The 19,008-nt window shown below is 34.0% G+C and overlaps 1 protein-coding gene across 3 annotated transcripts in view; it reads left to right on the forward strand.

Moving 5' to 3' along the window:
- Positions 1–17,903, forward strand: part of KLHL28 (kelch like family member 28) — a 29,856-nt gene extending 11,953 nt beyond the window's left edge. For 2 of the 3 annotated variants that reach the window (XM_037158271.2, XM_037158272.2), the window contains exons 2-5: positions 1,350–2,248; positions 8,849–9,292; positions 11,216–11,424; positions 13,496–17,903. In XM_037158271.2, coding sequence (XP_037014166.1) covers positions 1,350–2,248; positions 8,849–9,292; positions 11,216–11,424; positions 13,496–13,659 — 1,716 coding nt within the window. In that variant the 3' untranslated portion in view covers positions 13,660–17,903. The remainder of the gene's footprint in view (positions 1–1,349; positions 2,249–8,848; positions 9,293–11,215; positions 11,425–13,495) is intronic. The other variant, XM_037158273.2, reaches the window with a different exon arrangement.
- The last annotated feature ends 1,105 nt before the right edge of the window (positions 17,904–19,008 follow it).

Here is a 19,008-nt window from a genome sequence, read left to right on the forward strand (position 1 = left end):
AGGTATAAATGAGACCGGGAGGAAATGGTTTATATTGTGTTGCTGTTACATATTTTATGTATTTTAAGCAGCTGCTACAATCCAGTTTGAAGTGTCTATGTATTTTCTCATATGTATTGATTTCTCATGGCTGACTTAAATTACTGCTAAAGCAACTCAGTTGCTTTAAAAAAAAACAAATTTATTCCCTCACAGCTCTAGAGATCAGATGTCTGAAATTAGTATCACTGGGCTGAAATTAAGGTGGTGGTAGGGCTGTGCACTCTCTGTAGTCTCTAGGGGAGACTCTGTTCCTTCTTTCAGCTTTTGATGGCTGCCCATATTACCCAGTTTGTGGCTTCATCGCTGTGATCTGTTGTCTCTGTGGCACACTGTCTTCTTTTCTGTCTGTGCCAAATCTCCTTCCCTCTTCTTGTAGGGAACCCGTGATTATATTTAGGGCCTACCAGGATTATCCAGGATAATTTCCCCAACTCAGAATCTTTAATGATATCTGCAAAGTCTTTTTTTTTTTCTTTTCCCCATGTAAAGTAACACACAAAGGTTCCCGGATTTGAGGAGCCATTATTTAGTCTACTACAATCCTTACTGTCTTTCACTTTTTCTTCTTTTTTTTTTCTCATCTCTTCTCTCCTATTTTTATTCTTTTTCATCTTTCAGAAGCACATGGAGGCAAGCAGATTAGATATGATCTGAATTTATGAACACGGGTAGAGTGGGTATGGTGTAAATCAGTGAGTGACCCTTATTGTCCTCACTATAGAACATCAGATTGTATTCACATTAACTTTTTGTCATCATCTAATTAGTTGACAGTAGTGGTACCTTTGTAAAGTTTAGCACCCTTTATCAATGTAATTATTGACTCTTCGGGTAAAATATGTGAGTTAACTGATATTGCTTTCCAATCAAAGGATGTGTTGATTAGATTGGCAGTCATTGATGGTATTAAGAAAATAGCCAAATAGCTACTAACATTATTTCATAACCAGTTTCATGAAGGAAATGTTTTTTTCACCTTTGCGTTCTGTTGTAGTCATAGCTCAGACTTGAATGGAATGAAGGTAAACAGGAGGGTTGGCAGGCTTCTGATCCAGTAGTTCATTGTCAAGAGACCTTTGTGGTTTGGGGCATAACACATAACCTTTGGGCCTCTGTTTCTTAGTATCTAGACTAAAAAAGTTGAATTATATGACTAGTAATATCTCTTTTAACTTTAAAAGCTTCTATCTGGTATTTAGCATAAACTATTTTAAAAAAACAACAAACAAATCTTATTTTGTACTATTAAGAAAAATATTGGCAAGATTACTTTGAATTAACTGTTCGTGCTTTTTATTTTTCTGTAGATGGACCACACATCCCCAACCTACATGCTTGCTAACTTAACCCACTTACATTCTGAACAACTTCTACAGGGTCTGAATCTTCTTCGTCAACATCACGAACTCTGTGACATCATTCTTCGAATAGGTGATGTTAAAATTCATGCTCACAAAGTGGTACTTGCCAGCATCAGCCCATATTTCAAAGCTATGTTCACTGGAAACCTTTCTGAGAAAGAGAACAATGAGGTTGAGTTTCAGTGCATTGATGAAACTGCTCTCCAGGCCATTGTGGAATATGCCTACACAGGAACTATTTTTATTTCGCAGGACACAGTTGAATCACTCCTTCCAGCAGCAAACCTACTCCAGATAAAACTTGTCCTGAAAGAATGTTGTGCATTTCTTGAAAGCCAACTTGATCCTGGTAATTGTATTGGAATTTCTCGTTTTGCAGAGACATACGGTTGTCGCGACCTTTACTTGGCAGCCACTAAATACATATGCCAAAATTTTGAAGCTGTTTGCCAGACTGAAGAGTTTTTTGAGCTTACACATGCAGATTTGGATGAAATTGTTTCCAATGACTGTTTGAATGTAGCTACAGAAGAGACTGTTTTTTATGCACTTGAGTCTTGGATCAATTATGATGTACAAGAACGCCAGAAATACTTAGCGCAGCTACTTAACAGTGTGCGATTACCATTGCTGAGTGTTAAGTTTCTCACTAGACTATATGAAGCAAATCATCTGATTCGTGATGATCGCACTTGCAAACATCTTTTGAATGAAGCCCTAAAGTACCACTTCATGCCTGAACATAGACTCTCTCATCAGACAGTCTTGGTGACACGACCTCGCTGTGCTCCCAAAGTACTTTGTGCGGTAGGAGGAAAATCTGGACTGTTTGCCTGTTTGGATAGGTAAATAGAGGATTGATGTTAAAGATTTTATACTTTTTAAATGCATTTGCCATGTTTTTAGAATAGTTTGAATTTCCTATTTTTTTTATTTGCATCTCCTTGCTTTTTCTCTTCTTCCTAAACACTTGCCTGGTTGTTTTAATCACATTGTCCTCTTTCCTCTACAACTCTCAGCTTTTAACACCTACCCCCCCATTGTGCACCCCAGTCCACACACTTCATGTCTTCTGGTAACTCACTAACTTTTCTCCTACTTCATGTCTTTTTTTTCTTTATAAAACCGTTTGCATCTTTATTTGAGTCACACCAGGTTAGAGAGATTTAAAGCTAGCTAAAGAGAAGAGCTAGGAATCTGATGAGGGAGACTGAGGACAAGATTGGGTTTGTATGAATCTAATAAATTAGAAGAACCACCAAAGAAATAAGAAAAAATAGGAAACTGATAGAAATCATGGACTTTATGTGCAATTTATTTTCTTTGGTATAAAAATTTTAATGACATTTGTAGAAAAGTTCTCTAATAACTTGGATCTGTCAGATGATTTCTATTAAGAGACAAATAATAAATATTTTAAACTTTGTAGCCATATAGTCTCTGTCATAACTACTCAACTCTGCCAAGTGTGAAAGAATCCATAGGCAATACATAAATGAATTAGCATAGCTGGGTTCCAATAAAACTTTTACTCACAAAAATAGCTGGTGGGCTAAATTTGCCCCATAACCATAGTTTGCCAATCCCTGCTTTTTAGATTATACAAATAACTTTTATACATTGAAAGTATAGCTGGATGTTACCTTTGCCTTTCCTTTGAATGGAACTGCTTCGTGAAAACTTTTATGTTGAATATATTTCTTTAATACTTTCTATTTTTTTCTATTTCCAGAAACTTGGTTGATTGCTTTCCCTGCCTCAATAAAACATTATTGATGTTTTATTGATGTCAATCGGTATATTTGTACCTTTTTGAAAAGCCTCAGTGTACATTTAATATTATCATTGAAATCAGGCTACAAGTAAAAACATTAGTGTGGTGAACTATGTAAATTACTTACTTTTCTCTTTTAAGATTATTTATTTGGGGGTCTAGGGGGAGGGAAGGAAAATAAGAGGGAGAGAGCCCCGGCTGGGGCGGCTCAGCATATAGGGTGCCAGCCTGTGAATGGAGAGGTCACTGGTTCAATTCCCTGGTCTGGTGCATGCTTGGGTGCATGCCTGGGTTGCAGGCCGGGTCCCTGGTTGGGGGCATGCCAGGGGCAACCCACCAGTGTTTCTCTCCCAAGGCAGTGTTTCTCTTTCTCCCTTCTTCTCTCTAAAATAAATAAATAAATAAATGAGATCTTCTGAAAAAGAGAGAGTGAGAGAAACATCAATGTGTGAGAGAAATGTTGATGGGTTGCCTCTCGCATACCGCCAATTGAGGACTTGCCCCACAGCCCAGGCATGTACCCTGACCAGGAATTGAGCTGGTGACCCTTTGATTGGCAGATGATACCCAAGCCACTGAGCCACACTAGTCAGGGCTGTTTATTCTTCTTAAAGGCATTGATTATTGGCATAAAGTGAATCATATTAGATATTATGACACAATTTCAAATATGAATTTACATTGTAAAAATTCTTGAGCAGTTATCTCTTGGTCTCTTGAGTATTAAAAAATAACCGACTATCAAAGAGTTGTAAGAACTGTTAATATCTGTAAATCAGTCTTCTTTCATCATAGAAGCTATCAGAAGAAAAAATGTGATATTTATAACTATGGAAAAGTTGGAATCATCCTGAATAATTATTCAGTTTAATTCTACAAAGAGTATTAAACACCTGTTCATCAAGCACTGTGCTAGATAATGGATCTTTAACAAGTTCATAATTTAGTGAAGGGGACAAATATTTTAAAAGATTATTATAATGCATATTTTTAATATGGTGATAAAGATAATTCTATGGAAAATATTAAGGAGAAGCATTTATCCCATTTGGGGGATTTAGGAAAGATATTATGGAAAAGTTAATGTTCAAGCTGAGTGTTAAAGGCTAAGCAAGAGCCAAGCAAGAAAACAGTGGGAAGGTCACAGGAGGTACAGAAAGATAAAGTCGTATGTTACAGTATAGGCTATGCAGGAAATGAAAAACCGTTTGGTATTCCAAGGTATACAACTTTTACTATCAAGTAGCATATGACTTTTACTGTCAAGTAGCAGGCCAAGTCAAGGTATTGTGTTCCATGATGACAAAGGATATTTATTAGGTGGGTTAAAAACTATTTTAAGAAGGGTAGTAAAATGATTTTATATCAGATCATTCTTGACTGTTTTATGGAGGTACATCAAGGTGGCCAGGATTAACATCAGAGTGATTAGGAAAGAGGTTATTATAAAAGTAAGTACAGGCAAGAGGTTATGAGGTCCTAAATTAGGGTAGTAGTAGTAGTAAAGATAGAGAATGGGGTATTCATTTAAGAACTGTTCTGAGAGACCAGATTGATAAGATTTCACTGAACGTGTAAGAGGTGATAATGAGGGGGGAAATCAATCATGAGTAAGATTTCTTGGTTAGATATTGGATGAATGGTTGATTAGGTTATATACCAAGAGAAAGAGAGAATATAGGAGGAGCAATTTTACTGGGGAAATAATGTGTTTAGTTTTTGAATGCTCTGTTTGAATTGCCTATTAAATATCCAAGTGAAGGATATCCTAGTACTAGCTGGATATGATTACAGAGCCCAAAGACGAGGTCAGTGCTGGAAATTGGGTAGTTAGCATATAGTATAACTTAGAGTTATAAATTAAAACCATAACTTCCTATCACTCAGAAAATTACAAGGAGTTCTGTGCAAGGAACCTGGGACAAAAACCAAACACATTTTTTTATTATACTGTTATTGTATGTCCCTGTATACCGTCTAATGTAACCTAATTGCCTAGCTTATTTGTTTTTGACTTCTTAAATCTGCTTCGTCCTCTAGAGCTCACATCCTATTATAAGAGATGTCTGCTTTATCCTTAAGTTCTTGTTTGCTGTAATGAAATAAGGCTGAGAGGCTTAAGGACACTCTTTTTCCTGTCTCAAAATTTTTTTCCATACCTCATGTATCACAGGTCCTAAAAGTTATTAAGTACTTTTTTTTTGTTTTGCTCCTCATAGCCACTTTCAAAATTTCTTCGTCTCCCCTCCCTCAAAACCCTCCACGCATGTCAAGCCTTTGCCATCAGGCTATGTCATGTGATACCCTTCCTGTTACCACCATCTGCTATTCCTTCAGCAACTTCATTTATTGAGGATTTTTATAAATGGTTGTCTTTCTCATCATTTACATAAATAATTGTTCTTATTGATGTCAACATCCACATAGTACAATCCACAGTTATCCAGCTCCTTTGTCTCTCTCCTTGAACTCACTTCTACCCATCTTTTCTGCCTTACCTCAGGCACCCATTTTCATGGTCATACCCTCAACTTTGTTATTACCAATGACTTAAACACTTTGAAGATCTTGTTTTCAGACATTCCACTCTCTGTCCACCACCTCCTTTCTTGCCAGCTTATTTATTTCAGTACACCCTCTGCAACCATTCTTTGTACCCTTCAAGATTTTTAGTCCTTTGGCCTTCTAATCAGTTAGTAAAATTTATTGCTTATCAACCACCACATGTCCTTGCCTTTGCTCTTTACCCAGCTTAGATTCCAGGAACATTGATGTCATCATTACTTTGAATACACTCATGGCCCTCTTACCAGTCTTTCCTTCCGTTGTACTCATCTAGTAAAGTTCAGTTTCCCACTTAGGCGGTGGCTGCACCTGAGCAACAGAATGTGGCTGGAGAGACACATATATCCATCTTAACTGGTCTCACTTGTGGCTCTCAGCACTCTCAGTCATCCCTATGCCTTTCCCTAATTAATTTACTCTTTCCCTTCCTTGGAGGACTGTTTTACACCATCTGGTCTCTCCATAAAAACATCCTTACCCTCACTTTCCAACTCTTCAGCTGATGACCTTGTCTCTTACTCTACTGAGAAAACAGAAGCAATCTGAAGAGAGCTGTCTCATCTTCCTATCACCAAATCTACCAACTTATCTCTAAGACCAACCCCTCCACTTATCCATTTATTCACCAATTTCCATTCCATCTCTCTACACAAAGACTCTGCTCTTACTGTTGTTCTGTTGCTGTTCTGTATTAATCACTTTCTCTCACTCTACTGCCTAGTAGCCAGCAGCATACAAACATGTTCTAATTTAAACTCCCAGACTAAATTAATCTACCTTGGACTCTGTCATCTTCCTTTGCTCTTCTTTATAGCTGCCTTCTCGTGTCTTTCACTCTTCATCGTAAAGGCCTTGGAAAAATTGTCTGTACCCACTGTTTTATCTTCCTTATCTCCTATTCTTTCTTGAGCCACTCCAGTCAATATATGTCTTCACCATTTCAATGAAACCACTTGCCTTAAGATCAAATAGTTTCCTGATGTATTGTTCTCATTGGAACAAATTTACATTTTTAAAACAAGCAATATAACAAAACTATATTTAGTTATTTAGTAACTATTGAGTGAATGAATGTACTTTGACCATATATGATAAAGAAAATATATTTTTATGCGATGCATTTTGAGCCTGGGACATTGGATACTTTTTCCCAACTTTTTTTTATAATGAAATATTTAGAAATGTAAGAAACCATATATAATATGCATGATAGATACCCAAGTATCTATTAACAAGCTTAAGAAATAAACTAATAACAATATCTTTAAAGTCCCCTTACACACCTCCTAGAAGCTGTCTCCTTCCCTCCCCCAGAAGGAACCACTATTCTGAATTTTCTGTGCATTATGCCTTTGCTTTGTGTTATAATTTTGCTGTATCTTATATGTGCCCCAATATATCATTAGGTTTTACACTTTTTTTGGTTTTACATATTTTTAAATAAATGAAGTAGAATTATATATATTCTTCAAATATGTATTTTCTCATTCAGTAAATTTACAAAATTCATCTGTGAGACTGCATGAGGAAATAGTTCATTAGTTTCATTATAGTATATGGACATAATATTTTCTACAATGAACAAATTAATTACAAAAATTAATTGAAGTTCCATAACATGTAGAAGAGTTCACAAATTCTAAGCTCAAGGAATTACCACAAAGTGAATATTACAAACCAGTTCAAGAAGTAGGAAACATGACCAACACCCAAAAACACCCTTGAGCTCCCTCCTTGTCCTCCCCAAAGGTAACCAGTATCCTCATTTTTACTCCAGAGATTGGAAATGTTTTTTGAGCTTCATATAAATGGAACTACCCATATTTTGCTGTGTATAATGTGCACTTCTTTGCCCAAATTTTTTAGGGAAAGATAAGAATGTGCATTATACATGGAGAGTACTAATTCTGTATCTATATAAATGTTTTTAATTCTTTTGTTTATGTTTATGAATGAAAAGTATAATTCTAGAAAGTGATAGTGATATCTGTATGCAAAATAATACCCTAAAATACAATAATCAATTTTGTTTCTAAATATAAATATGTAAAAAACTAAAAGATCTTTTTTTCTGAAAGTTTGGGCCAAAATTATACACAGGGGTGCATTGTACATGGCAAAATATGGTGTATAGAATATATTCTTTTGAATTTGTCTTCTTTCCCTCAATATTATATGTATAACTTTCATCCCTGTTGTATGTAGTTGTATGTAGTTCATTTTCATTGCTGTATGGTATTCTCTTATGACATACCACAATTTAACCATTTTTTTGGTTGAACATTTGGCACATTTAAAAACATCTAGTTTTTTACGCCCTGGCTGGTGTAGCTCAGTGGATTGAGCATGGGCCTGCAAACCAAAAGATCGTGGTTTGATTCCCTGTCAGGGCACATGCCTGGGTTGCAGGCCAGTTCCCAGCAGGGAAGCAACCAGAAGCAACCACACATTGATATTTCTCTCCTTCTCTCCTTCCCTTCCCTTCTAAAGATAAATAAATTAAAAATTAAAAATTAAAAAAATAAAAGCAAGGATACTTTTTTAAAATAAATAAAAACATCTAGTTTTTTAACTATCACAAGTAATGTTTTCGTGAACATCCTTGTATATACACATATGTGTACATTTCTTTTGTGAACATATCTAAGAAGGGAATTGCTCAGTCATAGAGTGGATATACCATTTTATTTATCCCTTCTCCTTTAGATGGATGCTTGTCGTTGTGCCGCTATGAACATTTCTGTGTGTGTGCTTGGTACAAAACTGACTGTACTAGGTGCTCAGTAGAATGCATACACAGGAATGAAACTGCTCCGTCAGGACATTTGTATATCTTCACTTTTACCAGATAATGTGAAATTGTTTTCCATAGTAGTTTTATCAGTTTACACTGTCACTAACAAAGTATTCATTCTTTGTTTTCCACATTCTTGCCAATAGTTATTAGCTATTATCTGACTTTAAATTTTTTCCAGTCTGTAAAGTGTGTCATGGTTTATTGTGGTTATAATTTCATATCCCTGATTACTAATGAAAAGAAACATTTTTATTTGTTTATGGACCATTTTGATTTTTAAAATTTAATTTTTTTCTACTTATTTTTTAGTGTGGAGATGTACTTTCCTCAGAATGACTCGTGGATTGGTTTGGCACCCTTAAACATGCCTCGCCATGAATTTGGAATATGCGTTTTAGACCAAAAGGTGTATGTTATAGGTGGTATTGAAACTGACGTGCGTCCCGATTTCACTGTCAGAACACATGAAAATTCAGTAGAATGCTGGAATCCTGATACAAATACCTGGACTTCTCTTGAGAGAATGAATGAGCACCGAAGCACCCTTGGAGTAGTGGTACTTGCAGGAGAACTTTATGCTTTAGGTGGTTACGATGGACAGTCTTACTTACAATCTGTAGAGAAGTATATTCCCAAATTAAGGAAATGGGAACCTGTGGCACCAATGACTACAACACGAAGTTGTTTTGCCGCAGCTGTGCTGGATGGAATGATATATGCTATTGGTGGGTATGGTCCTGCCCACATGAACAGGTACTTAACTTAAGCTGTAGATTTTTAAAGTATTATTAACAGTGATCTCTCATTTTTAAACAATTTTTGTGTATAAATTAACTTCTCTTTTTAAGTTTTAAAGTATATAATATTAATAGATGTTTTGAAAATTTGACCTGCTCCCTGATTATAGCTCTAATTGTTTTACTTGGGGATTTAGTACAAACCTAAGAATCAGTGCCTCTTACTATATTTTACTTTCATTCAATCAATATATATGGATAGATTTTAAAGTTCAGAAATATGAAAATAAGATGAAGTTAGACAACTTTAGATTTTGGGTGTGTGTGTGTGTGTGATAGGCCTGTTATTGCATTACCTAGTAGAATAAAAACTGGAAATTGTAATTTCTGTATGCTTATACAGTATTACAATGCATCATATAGACTTAGAGCCTTATTTAAATACTTCTTTTTGGATTCTTACTCTATAATCATATATTATGTGATGCTGTTATGCTACATGCTGAACTTGAGGTTTCTGTACTTTATATTATCCCATCAATAAAGGAGAAAAATAAAAGCATAAAGTGACTGCTTATATGGCAAATTATTCATAATTCTGAACCTTTGTTGAAAATTGATGTTCCAGGCATTTCATCTCTAATACTAATTAAAGTGGCATATGGTTTATTATGAGCATTTAAATGAAAGAATACATTGTGATTTGTTAACTGAGAAAGTAATGGCACAACAGCATCTCATCTATAAATACTTTGGTGTAAGCAAAAGTCTTCCCTTTTTCTATTCTCTCAGTTGAAGGAAAAATATTTGGGTCCCAGGCATACATTTCTATTATTTGAAAAGTTGCTGACAGAAATTTATAAGATGAAAGGTTAAGTATTTTAGTTTTGAGATAATACTCTTGAAGTTTAGGTTTTTGCTACAGTTCATTGGCAACTATTGTCTAGTGTTTTGCTCTAATGGTTTTTATCCGGTGACCTTTCAGAAACAGTTGTAGTTTAGTCTATATCCCAGTCTAGTCTACTGTCTTGTCTGTATGCAGAACTCCGGAATTATGTCACTGACTCTCAAATGCTTTAGGATTTTTTTGAGAAGTTATTTAAGACCAGAACAAACTCAACAAGCTTGCCTTTGTGCCCCTTCAAGGAAAAGCATAGGCTAAAAGGGCTTCTGGTATTTTCGAGAGAAACTTTTTTGGAAATTCTGGTTTGATCTGGATTTTCATAATATAGCTTGGAAATGCCAAGTGTTCTCTGGAATGCAGATTTGACTTAAATCCCTGAATTCTCCTAAATCATCCTGAGATTATTATGATTAGCTAGTTCATGTTATGAAGTCTGCAGTATTTGCTTTGTAATAAACCACCATGAATTCTCCTGTATGAAAACAAAAAACCCTCTTCTTTCCTTCTCTCCCCCTTTCCTTAGCTGTGTAGAAGACTTAGTGTCCTTAGAATGCATCTGTGTTCAGTTGTGTGATTTTCAAAGTCCTTTCACATGCATACTTATTTGACTTTATTCTTATATGAATCCTTTGAGGTTGTATTATTGCCACTTTTGTAGGGGAGACAAAATGACTTAACCAGGGTTACCACATATCCAAAGTGGTAAGGCTAGGGTTTATTCAGCTCTAGATATGCCTCATTAGCACTTCAACCCAGGTTTCTGACTCCAGAAGTTCTATAACCTTAATGTACTTTGCTGCTTATACGATATATAATGGGATAGCATATGGCTATTTTTGCACGTGGTCAACAAGGTAATCTTTTATCCCTGCAATCTTACTAGCAAAATCTAAACATTTGGAACAAACTACTCTGTTTTTTTAATCTGACTGTTTATTTAACTTTTAAGAGTTCAAATGGTGGGGTTTAGTTTTGCTTTAGTAGGAAGAATGACAAAGACTATGTGAATTAATTTTCTTCTGTGAATATTTGCAGTGTGGAACGTTATGATCCAAGTAAGGACTCCTGGGAGATGGTTGCATCTATGGCAGATAAAAGGATTCACTTTGGTGTGGGTGTCATGCTGGGCTTTATTTTTGTGGTAGGTGGACATAATGGTGTCTCACATTTGTCAAGTATTGAAAGATACGATCCTCATCAAAATCAGTGGACTCTGTGTAGACCAATGAAAGAACCCAGAACAGGTAATCATAACTTATAAATTTGTCACATATAGAACAATGTTTTTTATAGTGGTGGAATATAATAGCAAACAGTATTACTTGTTCAGGGGTAAAAAACTTTGAGGTGAACTGGAGGCAACTAGATTAGACAAAACTGCGTAGATTTCTTTACTGTGGTTTTACTATACCAGTGTGCGTATTATCATTTTAAGAAATGCTGGTAATACAATGTATCTTATAGAAGCTCTTTTCGTCCATATAACAAATGTCGTCTTTTTGTATTTATGCACATACACAATCCTCAGATGTTCTGTTTTGTCGCTCACTTTCAAATGTTCTCTCCTCCAGAAAAAGTTGGATTTCAGGTTACCTAGAGAAGAACAAACACGTCAAGGAAAAGAAGAAATTATCTTTGAGCCCAACTGAAATCACATTATTTTAAGGGGAAAGTTTTAAATTATTGGTGGAATACTTTAGGATATTCTTTGAATTTGTGACTTAAGAAGCTCGTGAAACATAAACTTGCAAAGAAAACTGAAAGGACAAAATGGAATGAACTATTTTAGTTGTTTACTATAATTAGTTTCCATGGTGTCATTGGGAGAGAAAGCCATAAAAAATTGAGAATGTGAAAAAATTTAGGCAGCCTGGTTTTTTTTTTAGAACTATGACATATAAAGTAGACTTTTTAGAGCAGAAACTGTGTAGCTCAGTAGATATTTTAAATATTTCAAAATACAGATTTCCCCTGCTACTTGAAAATAGTGTTCCTATTAAACCTTTCAGTAAGCCAAAATGGTTAAAACCTAGAAGCAGTTATGTTAGGACATCTTTTTAATGGATGCCCAGAGTCAATTGAGATAAAGCACAGATGCTCATAGACACAGGTCAGAGCTCTGGCGACCTGATGCTGAGCTACTGAGTGTGGCTCCCAGGGAAGGAGATTGGCAGTGCCGCTCTTGCTGCCTGGGATGCACGCTGCCCCTGTACCTGCTGGCTGCAAAACAATGCTGAATGCTAGTTTCACTTTTGACCACTTTTTGTAAAAACAAAAATCTTCAGATTTTTTTTGATTAGTGGAACATGTACAGGTGACCCATGAACAGCATTAGTTTGAACTGCTCAAGTCTACTTACATAGGGATTTTTTTCAATACTGTAAATATATTTTCTGTATCTTAGGATTTTCTCAAATTTTTGCTTCTTGCTTGCTTTTCTGTCAGAATATGATATATAATGCATGTAATTATAAAATATGGGTTAATGAACCATATGGGTGTATATTATGGGTGAAACTTATGGTCAACAGTAGGCTATTAAATTTTTGCAGTCAGAAGTTCTGTTTGGATTTTTTATTGTGCTGGTGTTGGTGTCCCTAGCCCCTGCATTGTTCAGGGGTCAACTATACTAAGGTAGGTGGGTTTTTCATAAAAGCAAAATGGTGTAATGTGAACTTGTGAAAGGAAGGGGGTACTTGTATTTGAAAACCTGGTAAAAATGAATGATTTCTTGAAAAATATATATAAATATGAATTGAGAAGAAAGCTTATGGAAGAATACATAATACATTCTTTTTTTCTTCACTCTCTTTTATTAAAAACATTGCATTATAGACATTTTAATTCATAAATAATCAATGTGGGCGGTGCATTTTACTGCATTCTTTTCTTTTTTTTACTTACCCAAGCCTTTATTTAAAAAGTACCTGCCATATGCACAATCCTGTGCAAACTATTAAAAGAATACAAAGATGAATTTAAAAATAGTGCCAACTCTCAAGGAGTTCATAAACTAGTGATAGTGACAAATAGCTTAACAGAAGCTGTAGGAAAAGAATTACTGCATTTTTAATACTAGTTTCCTGTGGAGGAGAGACAGAGAGAGAGAGAGTAGGATTGGGGAGCAAAAGTGAAGAAAGACTTCAGCTCTTACCTTACTTTTGTATACAGGGATATTACTGTATTGTTTGTATGATTAATAGATTGTTGAAATGTATTTTAAGAAAACATTAAGATACCAACTCACTTATTTTTAGTGAGAAGTTTACTAGATGGTTAACATGTTTTTTCTCTGTTTTTATTCACCTCTTCTAGGAGTTGGTGCTGCAGTAATTGATAACTACCTTTATGTAGTCGGTGGTCACTCAGGGTCCTCCTATCTGAACACCGTGCAAAAATATGACCCTATCTCAGATACATGGCTGGATTCAGCTGGCATGATATACTGTCGCTGCAATTTTGGATTAACCGCACTTTGACAAGTGTGGGCTCATGGAAATAGTGAGGTGATGAACCTCTGTCGCATGAAAGGATGCCCGGTTTTCTAAAACCCCAAAGCAGCATTGCTTTCTTTTTAACTTGAAATGACATGAAGACTCCAAGTTTTGTTGGTACTTTGAACTGACAAGTAGCTTTGGTTGCTCTTGATTACACAGTGAATGGATCATCAAAAAAAAAAAAAAGGAAAGATCTTGCTAATTGAATTGTGCACTTTTCCCCTGCTAATATTAGGATAAAGTAGTTTTATGTTTGTAAGTATACATGTGGGGAAAAACTTTTTTTTTTTTTTTTAAGTTTTAGCTCTCTTCCTCTGATATGTACCATGATTTACTAGGATAAATGATGTTTGGATGCTAGAGTGTAGTAAATGACTGGACAGAGTGCTGATACTGTCTGTTGGGTATAAATTCATATGCTTTACACTTTAAATAAAGGGCTGCTTTTTTTGGTACTCTTAGGGGTGTAAATTATATGCCATAGTGGCTCACCCGGACATTCTTTTTTGCTAAATGGCTTTAGGACTGAGAGCATAATAACTGTGCAAGACAAATGCTTTTACTATCATGATATTTGGGGGCCTATTTAAAGAAGTCATATTTACTGTTTATATCTTTTTTATATGGGCAGATTAATGCTGGATGAATTTACTTACCCATCTATGCTATGCTAAGCATGGATAGAGTTAAGCATATCAGTTTAATTTTTTAGTAGTACAGCAAGCTTCCCAATGTTGATGTAAATATTTGACAAATGTTTAGTATCATCCTTAATGCATATTAGTTTTTCATACACCCTTATAATAATTTCAGTTTTTAAGACATTTGTTTGCTTTTTCAAGTGTTCTGATATAAAAATGGTGCTAACTGTAGGAACTATAATGAAGCTATAACATTGTTCTTTTGGATGTTCAGTATGAGTATGCATGACATGTTTTGATAGTATTTTTCATTTTTACTGGCTTGATTTATTTGTACTTATTAAAAATGATAGTGAATATACTAATGATAGCATCCAAAAATTATATAAAAATCCATGTTCTGCTTTCCATAGTGATTTAAAGAAAGATACATTTTGATCTTTCTTCTTATACTAAATATTACATGTCCTTCTTAAAACTAGAAATATATGCATTAAATTTAAAGCACTGGGCAGTTATGCATTACTCTGCATTTCTTAGGTAACTGAGTATTTTAAAGTTACTGAGGAAAACTGGAACTTAGTGTTTACTTGAGTAATGGTTCTAAATTTGGTCCTATTTTGACTAAAGAAGTGCTCTTTTAAAGCAAAATTGTTTGTTATTGCCAAGTGACAGCTTATTTAAAAGAAGTGGTTGACTCATTTTGTTTTAGCATGTTTTAGTGACTGTCTATTAGTCTTGAACACATAACCTTGCATTTTATCTGGATTGTCGGTACTTTCATTTTTGGTACTAGAGTCATTTTATTTTATTTTCCATTTTTTTTTTTACCTGCCCACCATCTCTTTATAGTCTCTGTAAAACCAGTGTATATTTGTAAGAAAATTTCATATTTCATTCTTCTTAAGTGCCATAATGTTTTAAACTATTGTTAAGAAGCCATTCTTAATTATAAAAATGTAAGTTTGTTTGTTAGCATATGTGTTATTTCTTGAAAACTATAGCTGGGCAATTTGCTGTTTTCCTTGTTCTTCCATAAACTGCCAGTTGTAGATTTAAATATATATTACCAAACTATGTAAAAATCACCTTTAAACATTAGTATCATGCTTTATGAATATTTGCACAGATTATAAAACCTTGCAAGTGACTTTTAGTCTCTTCTAATTAAGAATTCAACAGGAGCTACTAATAAACTTGACAGGCTGAGTATTTTCTATGTTGCTTGTTTTAAAAATCAATGATATATAGCAATAACTTTTTAATTGATTTGAATAAACTTAATGGATAGAAACAAGGTGCACTATTGTGATTGGTCTAGACTTGATTTAAAGAAAAGCAGTTTAAAATAGATTTTATCACATACATAAATGTCCCAACTTGATTTTCTTATTTATGTCAGTAAGCTTGTTAAATACATCCTGTTGTTTTATTTTTAATCCTTTGTCCCCAGAAGAGAATTTGAAAGACTACAAAATAATTTGAATTGTAAACAGAGCTATATTATACATTTTATTTTAATAGTATTTTACTCTATCATTGCCACTACCAAATTAGTATAAAATATATACTTCATTTGATAAATTAGATCAAAGGCATTCATTGCTTTGGAAAAATCTGAATTTGATGTTAAAGAGGATTGAATGTGAAACATTTTGAGCAATAATAGGAGTCATGTACCAGAGAACAAATTATGAAAACCTGTAAAAGGAAGAGAAAAAAACCCCTAAATTTAACAATATTTATTTCAGGTTTGCCAAACCTATTGTACTACTGTTCACAACAACTGGAGGTATTAATGTGACCTGACAATTAATTACTTTGCAACAGGGCCTTTTTGTGTGGATTTTTGAGAAATTTATTTATGAATACTCTGCTGACAAATTGTGAATTTAAAGCAACATGTGTCTTATGTTAAAATGGATAAAGGTATTTGATTATAAATTCCCAGGGTCAAATATCAATATATTAGAGATCAACAAGGAGACAGTTAAGGTTGCCCCCAAAATTTTTTGAAAAAAGTGACAGTGATAAATAGTCTAAATCAGTTGGAAGCTAATTAATTGCCTTTTATAATTATTTTACAAAGACTTAACCACTTAGGAATGTTTGGCTGTTTAGTATTTGTTGAATATAGTAATAGAACTTAAGTGCTTTTTAATGTAGCCCAAAGGATATTTATGTAAGTTCTACTTGTTATTGCTAATATTGTTTTAGATATGAATGAATATGTAATTATAGGGAGTGATATCAAGTATTAGGAAAACATTAGGTCTGAAAATTATTTTGATAATTTGACAAATATGGAGGGTCTACTATATGTATGAGATATTGTGATAGATACTATAGAGGCTAGAAATGTAAATAAGCTTTTCACTCAATAATATATAGTGAGGGAGACCTGTATCCAAAGAACTGTTATGGTAAGGTGTGAATCTAATTCTTAATCTCCACCATCATAAGAAGTAATTAGAGACCCACTTTATGTGTAAACATTTGTGTCCTTTAATGTTCACTTAGGTTTTATTGGCATGAAAGAATTATTTTAAAAACCTAATGTCTGTAGAAATGCAAATTTCCTAGAACTTGATAATATATTTTCTAGTAGAAAAACAAAATTATAGAAGCTTTAAGAAATACTAACTATATTATCAAGGCTCTGTCTGACATTGAAGGAAATATATGTACATACAGTGCTCTGTTTGTTTTGTGTTTTGGTGTTGAATTTCTGGTATTGCCACCTAAGTGCTCATTTTTAGGAAAATCAGATTCTAGAGTAAATATACTGCTTAAAATTTAATGAACGTTTGATAACCTCTATAACCTCTGTAGTCTAAAAGTTAAGAAATTACAAGATGTCACAAGTCAAGTTAACATCCAGTTCTACTTTTTAACCCATTTTTTCCTTTGTGAAATGGCACTTTAAATCAGACATGTTTTAATTATTCTGTGGCTGGATATATATTGGATTTTCACTTCCAGTATATTGATTCAGTGTTGATATACATTTGAAAAGAGTCAAGAATACAGTTAAGTTTTAAATACTATAGGTTTGCAAGTTATTGGTATGACTATGGAGTCAAATCAAAACCCAGTTCCCTGCAGAGAGAAAAATTGTTATCCGTATGTTTTTGATACCTATTTAACTAAAGATAATTTATTGTTATTTTTGTCATTACCATGTGTAGGTCCCATTTATTTTAAAATACCAAGCAAAAAGTTCCAAGTTTGCCTTAAAATACAAATGAAATTAAAGAACTGGATGATAATGCCTATATTTTTGCCTTATGAATTGTGCTGTATCATAAACCAGAGATGTTCTGATTTTAACAGGATTCTGAAATTGTGTAGATGTAGAGTACAAATATATGTACTCTCTTGAAAAGAATGTGATCTAGTTGTGGATTATGTTAATATTTAAATGTTTCTGTATCTATACTTTACCTCTGAATATGTATCTTTTTTAGCATCAGGGTTTCATTTTATTTTTGTTTACATAGGAAAGTGACATTTAACTTGTTGACAGTTGTATTTTGTTTTTTATTTTAAAAGTTCTTTGTACGTACTATTGTGGTAATGCTCTGTAATGACTATGGTTAAATTTCACTTAATGTGAAATGTTTAGAATAAATTTGAAAAACATGAGTTTGTGTCAATTGTGAACTAACCTGAGCTAACTTAGCATGCTCAAAATTTAGGTTCTTCTTGGTAGACAGTTGGTAGCCACAAAAATTGAGGTGGGTGTAGTAGGATAACCACACATTCACACACTTAACTAAAGAAACATTTATTAGCCGCACAGGCACAAGAGTTCAGCGGCTAAGTTCAATGCAGCCCCAGCTTTCTACCCTTTAGATTCTGTAACCACTCTTATAAGAAAGATTTACTGGAGGCAGACAAGGTAACATTCCAGAGGATTTTTTTACCCTTTGGGCCTCATCAGGTAACCAGCCACTCTCCTAAAGGGAAGAGCCGTAAACAACAAATTGAGCTGCAGGGGCCATCTTTAAGGAAGTTGTAAACCACAGGCTTGAATGGATTCAGATAACCGGTCCACGCAAGGATTGGAAATGTCTCGTATTTTTAGATACTCTTGAAAAGGGACTTTTGGTTTAATTCTTGATTTGTCATGGGTTTTTTCCCCTTAACCTGAAAATCGTGGTATCTATCAACATTCACATAATTACCTATTTGATTTATTTTAATCATACTTTTAGTTTTGAAGTAACATGATATAAATATCAATGAATGCAGTTAAGATGCCTTCGTAATTCTTTTTTGTCCTTAGAATATATTCCACAAGGATAAACAATAAAAACATCACTGGTTTTAGAGTCAAAAAAAGTAAAATTTTTATTTGGTTAAAGCATAATGGCTTTACATTTACTGTACACTTAGGTTATTTTAATTAATGTTTTCATTTCTAGGGGTATGTTTTTAATTTTATTTTTAAGTGATACAACAAAATATTTACCTGACTCCAAAGTCAAAGCTCTATGAGATGTATTCGCAGTGTTTGTCTGCATTTCCATCTCTTCCACTGTTCATTTTTATTTCCCTGTAGGTAATCGTATTTATTAGATACTGGTTCCATTCTTTCATTTTGAAAATACTAGTACACCACCTTCCCCATTACCTTACAAAACAGCATACTGTAAAAACAGTTTTAAACTTTTTTTCTATGTAATAT

This window comes from Artibeus jamaicensis, unplaced genomic scaffold, assembly GCF_021234435.1.
Source record: "Artibeus jamaicensis isolate MK-2021 breed Jamaican fruit bat unplaced genomic scaffold, CSHL_Jam_final scaffold_286, whole genome shotgun sequence".
NCBI classification, from domain to species: domain Eukaryota; kingdom Metazoa; phylum Chordata; class Mammalia; order Chiroptera; family Phyllostomidae; genus Artibeus; species Artibeus jamaicensis.